The sequence below is a fragment of the Chamaea fasciata genome, unplaced genomic scaffold (assembly GCF_029207755.1).
Source record: "Chamaea fasciata isolate MVZ Bird 193981 ecotype frontalis unplaced genomic scaffold, bChaFas1.0.hap1 SCAF_33, whole genome shotgun sequence".
NCBI lineage: Eukaryota > Metazoa > Chordata > Aves > Passeriformes > Sylviidae > Chamaea > Chamaea fasciata.
The window spans coordinates 349,742-358,440 of NW_027094118.1; the positions used below are offsets into that span (position 1 = coordinate 349,742).

At 56.8% G+C, this 8,699-nt stretch overlaps 1 protein-coding gene across 1 annotated transcript in view; it reads right to left on the minus strand.

Annotated features, from left to right (window-relative positions):
- Positions 1–8,404, minus strand: part of LOC136303401 (serine/threonine-protein kinase pim-1-like) — a gene marked incomplete at its 5' end in the record, with an annotated part of 135,749 nt that extends 127,345 nt beyond the window's left edge. Inside the window, 6 exon segments of the mRNA XM_066207076.1 lie at positions 6,380–6,533; positions 6,780–6,813; positions 6,815–6,957; positions 7,175–7,541; positions 7,721–7,771; positions 7,892–8,404. Of these exon segments, the coding sequence (XP_066063173.1) occupies positions 6,380–6,533; positions 6,780–6,813; positions 6,815–6,957; positions 7,175–7,541; positions 7,721–7,771; positions 7,892–8,404 (1,262 nt within the window).
- Between the last annotated feature and the right edge of the window lie 295 nt (positions 8,405–8,699).

Sequence of the window (8,699 nt, forward strand, 5' to 3'; positions counted from 1 at the left end):
AGAACATCTGTGGGATGGGTTCTCCATCAGGACAGGTTCCCATCTCCTCATTTTTTCACCTGCTCCTTCAACTGCCCCTTTGTCTGTTTGATGATCCTGCAGCTTGTGAATAGTCTGGTACATGAAAACACCAGCAGTCCAAATCACTGTATTTTCACAGTAACAGACAAAGCATTCCACACCACAGTATCAGCAAACCCCATAAAAATCGCCAATTTCATCCCTTCCTCCTTTATTCCTTGCAAGCAGTCTCACAAAGTTTAGCACTGACATTTGAGTCGTGGCCAATGCTTTTCTGTAGGGTATTTAGTGTCACATCCCTGAGCAGCCAAAGGTGGCAAATCAGTATTGTCAGCATTACTGCACATTATTATTACGGTTTCACATATAAAGATAGAGATATAGATAGAAACATAGATTTAGACATAGTGTAACACGAGGCTGGTGGGTTGGAGACAGACACACCACACAGTATCTTCTTGAGTTCTGACCAACAGCCAAAATTTATTGTTCCAAGCTCCCTTTTATGGTGAGTTTGAATTTCCCGGGCTTGGAAAGCCAACTGGTTGGGAATCTCTGCACTGCCCACATCTCTGGCCAGGGGTGTGTCTGCAGCCAGGGCTTGGATGGGCTTGGCTGAGCTCTTTGTTCCCCCAGGGACTTCTAGAACAAGCCAGGTCAGCCCAGTTGGGTCTGTTATGATCAGACTCATTATGCCCAGCTGTGAACCAGCTGGACCCTGCTACATCTCCTGCCTTTGCTTTTATTAAAATGCAGATTGTTTTCCGTTATCCCATTTGCAAGGGCCCTTTTGCAGACAGGGTAACACAAGACAGCATGGGTTTAATTGGAAGGAGGTTTTGACAAACTTAATTCTGCTCAGCCAGTGATGTGTCCCATGTACCACTGGAGCTGCAGCACTCACTCCCAGGAGCTGTCAGGCGAGATCACAATCTTCCGGGCTGGCATGTTACAGGTTAACTGCTTATGGTTCCAAACTACAACTTAACACTAAAACAAGAAAACGTTCAACTTTTAAAACCCTGAGAAAAACCAATTAACAGAATTAACAAGATTAACAATTAACAGAAAAACAATTTGTAAACAGAAAAAACCACTCTGTAAACAGAAAACCAGTTTGTAAACAAACAGAATCCTTAAATGCACCGTCACTCTAAGAGTCCCAGCTCTCCACGAGGTCGGTGAACAAGCTGTTTTCAGCACTGTTCCACACACGGCTCCACACCGTCTGTGGAGGGGCCACCAGGAGAATGCTGCTGGTGGTCTTGGACAGGACGTAAGGTAGGACAGACACGTCGGGCAGGTGCCCAAAGCGTTCCAGTGTCCTTGCAAAGCACTTTGCAAGGCTGTACTGTTAGCAAAACACCATTAGAATTGCTCTTGTGTCACGGAGACAAGACAACTTTTGAAGCATCCGTAGCATTCAACTGTAAACACCTGCGACAACATTTGATAATTAACTGTGCAGTTAGTTCAAAGACGGTGGGTGCCGTCTTTTTTGCTTGATGAGGTGGAAGCATTCATTCTGGAATGTGCAAAGGATCAGGCCAGCGTGGATTCCACTGCCCAAGAACACCAGTAGGATGAAAACTAACAATGAGAATAAACACAGTGATCCACACCTCTGGGCATATCCGGTGGACTTGTCTGTTGGTGATAGCTTGCTCTGCTGTTTCAACAGCAGCTTCTGCCTCTAGGATTAATTTTCTGGGGGAAGTTAATTCAGAGTCACCCTTTAGGAGGTCAAATAAAGGTGCTAGTTGAGAGTCAGTCAGTCCTAGGTAAGGTCTGACCCAGTTGATGGTACCCAAGAGTTTTTGTGCATCGTTTAGAGTCAGAATTTTGGTTGAAAACGGAATTGTTTGTGGCTGTATGGTCTGGTTCATTATTTTGAGTCCCCAATATTTCCAGGGTGGTTGCTGCTGCACTTTCTCTGGTGCTACTTGCAGCCCAAGTGGTTTGAACGCTTGCAACAGGCTTGGCTGAATCAGTGAGAGTTCTTTTCTGGTTTGGGGTGCAATCAAAATGTCATCCAGGCCATGGTAACAGTATGCCCCTGGAAACTGTTCTCTCACTGATCAGAGTACCTGAGCAACACCCCACTGACACATTGTGGGGCTGTTTCCCACGCCTTGGGAAAGTTCTTTCCACTGGTAACGTTGCACTGGTGCAGCGTTATTAATAGAAGGCACGGTCAAGGCAAACTTTGGGGTATCATCTGGGGGTAATGGAATAGTGAAAAAACAGCCCTTTAAGTCCACAATCAGGATGTCCCAGGAGGCAGGCAGCATTGTGGGACATCGATGGCACACCAGGCTGCAATGTGCCCATTCTCTCCATCGTGGAATTGGTTTTTCTCAGGTCATGGAGTAACCTCCACTGAGCAGATTTCTTTTTTATAACAAATACTGGGGTGTTCCAAGGGCTCATAGATGGCTCTATGTGTCCTTGAGCCAGTTGTTCCTGTACCAGGGTTTTTAGGGCATCTAAGTCTCTCCTTTTCAAGAGACCACTGTGGTACCCACTCAGGCTGAGTAGTGAGCCATTTCAGAGCCAGTGTGGGGTACTTTACACCCTCTAATACAGTGGCCCCTGTCAAAAATCTGTTCCCACCTCAGCCCACTCCAGAGCCAGAGAACTCTAGGGAAGGGCTTCCCATCCGGGAATTTCGGATAGGACTGATTCCTCACCTTTAGATTTAAAAAGTGTCATTTTGTGCTGATCCGGCCAAGCTATGCCAATTTTGTTTTCGCAGTGGGCAGGCTCAGCACCAAGGACACAGACACCACCTGAAGGAATCAGTGAAATTTACTACAGTTCAAAGCAGCAAAGGAGCACAGAAGGAGCAGCTCAGCAATGCAGCCAGCCGTCACTACCACGGATTGCCCGCAGTGATTGAGAAAGATCCATCACCAGTTACCCTCAGCCTTTCCCATCGCCCACACCCACACAGCAGCTGGGGAAGCTGTCACAGCCAAGGACTGCAGAGCCTCTCCCGGACACTGGGAATTCCTGCAGCTGCCTCCAGCCACAGGTGAGGCTCCAGCCTGGCTGGGAGAGGGCCCAGCTTTGATAGTGCTGAATAAACAAACTGCCAGCAGCACTCCTAGTGCAGGAACATCTGCTTGCATCCTCCTCTTGGGTTTCTCCCAAAGCCTGGCCAGGGCCCAAGGAGGAACCAGGGGAGTTGCCTTTGACCCTACAGCCCCGAACAAGGCCAGATGTCAGACTTCATGGCCTTGTCTGGCTTCTAAATACAGAAAGGTCAATACATGTTTCACTAAGGAGAGGATGCATCTATTACAACGCTAATGACGGTGCGTATTTTGTTAACGAGCAGATACAAAGATAACCTTTGGCTGGAAGGTTCATCGAGAGGTCACCTTTGGCTCAGGGCCGCTTGTTCAGGCCTCAGTCAGGCCTCTTGTCCAGGCCTTGGCACTTCAGGCTTTAGTGCTGGGCTTGACACTGCTGGCTTAACACTGGGACTTGATGAGCTCCCAGGTCTTTCCCAACTTAAAGGATTCTGTATTCCCATGATTTTATCTGCTGGATTCAGTCAGGTCCATGTTAGCAGCATTACTTTGGTCAAAAAGTTCCCTCTTGGTCAGCTCTTGTGGCCTAAGGCTTCAGCTCCTTCAGCTCCTGGTGCTAAGCTGCTCACGCTGAACGAGACGACTCAGAGAGAAGAATACAGTTCATCCAATTCCTTCTGGGACACTGAGAGGGGAGGGTGTGCAAACAGGAGCATTGTTTGGTGTCCCCTCCTCTCTGCCCTTCACGCCTTTCAGCGCTTAGAAACAGCCGAGAGCTTTCTCCAAGAGTGCGATGAAGCAGCTGCTCCTGCTCCCAGGTCCGGCTCTCTCCAGTCTCTGACCTTGCCTGCTTTTGTCCCTCTTGCTGTGCCCTCTGTTCCCCCGGGGCTCGGTGGCTGCTGCCCAGGACTGTGGAAGTGGCACAGATCCAGGGGTCGAGACCCTCCTTCCTCTGCCCTTGCAGCTGCCTGCTCACAGCAGCCTTTTCCATCGGGAAGCTCCACGTGGAGAGGGAGTCCTCACCTCTGTTCCTTGCACAACCCCCAGGAGCCCAGGGCTGCCATCTCAAGTCCCTGCGGGCCCTGAGGGCTCCCGGGTGCCTCAGGCTGCTGTGACACCGCTGCCCACGGGAGGGAACAGTGGCGGGGGCTGTGCTCAAAGTCAGCTCCATGTGCTGCTGCTGCTGCTGCTGCTGTGGGGGTCGTTTGTCCAGCCCTGCCCCAGACTGAGGGATCGGATCCAGGCCCTGCTGCTGCTCCCTGGGGATCAGGCACAGTTTGGTTGTCGCCGTCAGGGCCAGCAGAAGCTGTGGCCGGAGCAGCGGGTGCTGACAGTGCCCTGAGGCCCGGGGCCGGAGGTGTTCCTGTGCTGGGGGCTGGCCGGAGCTGCCCCTTGTTCTCCCTCTGCCTCCCGCAGAGCTGGGCCGGGCACAAGTGGGGCAGCACAGCAAACAGGGAGCCTGCCAGTCTCTTCCAGCCCTGTCTGCTCAGAGTTTGGGCCTTGGAGCTGCAGGTGGACACAGGCAGCTGCTCCTGCTCCCTCTGCGTGTCCCCGTGTTCAGCAGTGCTGCTCCATCAGTCTGTGCCCAGCAACGGGGAAAAGCCTCAGCCCTGCAGGGCCAGGAGCTGCCGGGCTCTGCCTGGGGAGCTGCTCCACACGGGAACCAGCAGCAAAGGACATTCCTTCCCTAGGACAAGTTTTCTATTAAGGAAAGAAAAAAAAAAAGAAAATTAAAAACAACACAGAAAAAAAGTGGAAGATAAAAACAAAACCCAAGTGCAGCGTAGTAAAAATACTTTATAGCTTTGGATAAAGAGATAACTGAACTTTTTCAAATGAGATCTCCGTTATTTACTCCATAAATGTGCTGATGGCATGGATCCATCCTGCTGACCTCAGCAGCCTTTTAAAAAAGATTTTGTGGTTTGTTTCCAGTATTATTTTAAATTGTGATTGAAGCAATAGGAAATTGCTTTGTGCCCCGCCAGCTCCAAGCAGGACTGGGAATCTAAACTTTGCCAAACCCCAAATCCTTTACAAGACGACCTTCCTTCTCACCCTGTGAATGAGCTGCACATTCCCTTTGAAATTGTCAGGGGTTTCGTAAAGACGCAAAGTCCCACTTACAGCTTTTTGCTCTGCTTGGGAAGTGCAGAAGGGCAATTCTTCATCCATCCGCTCCAGACTGCACTGCCTTAGGAACGCCGTCCACTCGCCAGGTTTTGCTCACTTGTGGCACTTCTGGAGGAGGAAGAAAGGGCAGTTGCACGATTCCAGCCAAAAAAGGAATGAAGAGCGGGGCAGACAAAACATCCTGTGGAGATCCAGGCGTTCAGCTGGAACTGTGGAGTGCTTGGGTTCTTGCCAATTGGATGTGGATCCCTCACTGCAATCTCTTGGCCTGCAGGAGAGTCTCACTCACCTGCAAAAGCAGAAAGCTCACTCGGTGGGCTCCGAATGGGCTGGTCTGATGCAAAGCTGTCAGAGCAATGTGAGGGCAGAGCCAGCCCAGCCGTGCCTGGGGCTGAGCCCAGCAGAGCCCTGGCAGAGCCCAGAGCAGCCTCAGCACCCGCAGAGCCCGGCTGGAAGGAGAGAAACCAGAAAGTGCCCGTCAGCCGAAGGCTCCTGTCCCCTCGTCCCGAGCGCCCGCAGTGCCCAGGCCACGCTGGCCGTGCTCAGAGCTGGGCCCAAAGCTGCCCATCACTGCTGCCTTTGGGGGCAGAGCAGGAGGGCAGGACACGTGCCCAGCCTGCAGCCGGCCACGGCACATCCAGCCCTCAGCAGCTGCGCAGAGCCAAAAGGCAGCTTGACGGCCGAGTGAAGAATCTGTGGCGTCTGCCCCAGCAAAGGGAGGAACCTTTGGTGCCCGGCCAGGCCGTGCCATGCCCACATCTGGGAGCATCCCCCCAGCTGTGGACTCACCTGCAAATTGGGCCCCAGGGAGCGTGTCTGAAGAAGGTGCCAGAATCCAAGTCGATCATCTTCAGCTGCCGGTGGCCAGGTCGAGGAAGAGCTTGGCATCCTTGGGGTTGTCCTTGGTGTCTCCAGCAGCAGCCCCACCTGATACAGCTTCTCCAGGGGCTCCTCCTTCCCTGGGGGCCAGACCAGGCTGTCAGTGCTCTGCCCAGGGCCCCAGCCACCAACGAACCAGGACAAGCATAACTAGGGTGGATGGTGGCCACCAGTGCTTGCTACACCAGGTCTCCAGCTCCGCCCCAGCACAGATGTTCCCATCTGGTCATCCCTGCTCAGAGCTACAGGCAGGACAAAAACACTCTGGTTTTCTTTAGCACTGATTGCCATGAGATGTGTGGAGCTCTTACCTGTCGGGTCTTTGGATCAAACTGTGCACATGGACCTCTCCCATCTTCTGGGGCAGATGAACACGCTGCAGCCAAGGATCACTGAAGAGGTCTTCTAAGGATGGCCTGTCCAAGGGTTGCATGGACAAACACCTCCTGATAACATTTTGGCACTCTGAAGAGAGAAACCAGAAACCAGCAGTCAGTTGGAGAAGGATCCCGTCTGCTTTGCCCCTCCATTCCCGTGCCCAGGCCATGCTGGGTGTGCCCAGAGCTGTGCCTAAACTTCCCCATGGATTCTCTGTTTGGAGGAGAGCAGGACATGTGCCACCTCCTCAGCAGCTGCCAGAGCAGGGTGCTCATCAGCCTGCTGCTGTCTCCCAGCACCGGGATTCCCCTGTGCCCAGAGATGAGGACCCACCTTGAGAGAGCCATCGTGGGAACAAGATGCGCCCCCCAGATGAACTGCTGGCCCCTCCTGAACGGGTGCTTCCCCATGACCAGGTGGTACAGCAGGAGGCCCAGGGACCAGATCGTCGCTGCCTCGCCGTGGTAGCGTTGGTGGTGGATCCACTCTGGTGGGCTGTAGGGCAGGGTTCCTATGGAACACAGACGGAGTTCATCAGGGGATGCTGCAACTCCTAAAGCCTCACCCCGGCATCCCTGGGCGTGTGGGGGCTGGCCCCCTCCCGCCTCCACCCAAAAGCAACTTGGCTCAAGAAATAACGCTGCTCCTAGCAGCGAGAGGGGGAAGCCGCGGTGCTACAGCCAGGCTGGGCCGTGAGATGCCCAGGAACATCCCCTGAGAGGGCTCACCTGCAAATTGCCTGTAGGCTGTGTCTTGGAGGAAGGCGCCACAGCCAAAGTCGATCAGTTTGAGCTGCCCGGTGGCCAGGTCGAGCAGGATGTTCTCGGGCTTGATGTCGCGGTGCAGGACCCCGCAGCTGGTGCAGTGTCGCACGGCCTCCAGCACCTGGCGGAACAGCCCCCGCGCCTCCTCCTCCGGCAGGAACCTCCGCTCCGCCAGGAAACCCGAGAGGTCCTGGCACCGCTCCGGACGCTCCAGCACCAACAGAAAGCTGTCGGGGAGCTCAACCCACTCCAGCAGCTGAATGATGCCACCACATCCAGAGGACACCCTGTCCAGCAGCACAATTTCCAGGGGCGCACGGGCGCCGTTGGGCTGCCGAAGGACCACGATGCCATCAGTGGGGCTGAGGCTGTGCCAGGGCTCGGGAACCCCTCACCCAGCCCCGGGTGCTCTGGGCCCCCCGCTCAGCCCACGCCCGCTCTCCCTGCAGGGCTCCCGCCGGCTCTTCCCCTGCCGGGCCCCAGCTTCTCCCGCCGGCCCCGCTCACTCACCAGCTCGCCCCAGTGCTGGACGCGGGCCCGGGGCACGCATTTGATGGCCACCTGCGAGCAAAGGCCAGCAGCGGGCTCAGCTCGCCGCCTGCCCCGCCGCGCCCCGATCTTCTCCTCCTCCTCCTCCGCCCTCCTCCTCCTCCTCCGCCCGCCGCCAGCCCCGCCGCTCACCGGGGCGCCGTCCGAGAGCCGCGTCCCCGAGTAGACGCTGCCGAAGCCTCCGCGCCCCAGCAGCGAACGCAGCCGGTACCGGTCCTGCAGGGCCTCCCGCGCCTCCCCTGCGGGCGACACGCGGCCCTCAGCGCTCGGCCCGGGGCCAGACACGGCCCCCGAGCGCCCCCCGAGCGCCCCGGGCCGGCCATCCCCACCCGCCCCGGGCCCCGGCGGCTCGAGGCCGGCGGCTGCGCTGCCGAGCGGCGGAGCTCGGGCCGGGGAAGCCGCGGCGGAGGCGGCGGGAGCGGCCGCGCCGCGTGTGTCCTTAGCGGGGCCCGGGAGGAGCCGGGGCCGGGGCCGGGGCCGGGGCCGGGGCCGGGGCCGGGGCCGGGGCCGGGGCCGGGCTCGGGATAGGCGCAGCCAAAGCGCAGCGATGCCGCCCTGGCCCCAGGCACTGATGCCCGCCCAGCACCGCCACAGCCAGCACCGCCAGAGCCGGGCGGAGCCCAGACCGCGGCGGGACGCCCGGGGCCGGGGGCGGGCCCGGGGCGTGGCCCAGCCCTGCGGGGGGAGAGGGAGAGGCCGGGACGGGGACGCCGAGAGGGGCCGGGGGAGTCGGGAAAGGGACACCGGGAGAGGCTGCGGGACACCGAGGCTGAGTGCGGGACAGCGGGAGAGGGAGAGGAGGAACAAGAGAGGGACGGGGACGGGTCGTAGACGCCGTAGACGCCGTAGACTCGCTGCTGCCGCTGCTGCTGCCGCTGCCGCCGCTGCAACTGGAGCCCTGGGGCCGTTTGTCCGCGTGTCCGTTCCACGCTCCAGCCCC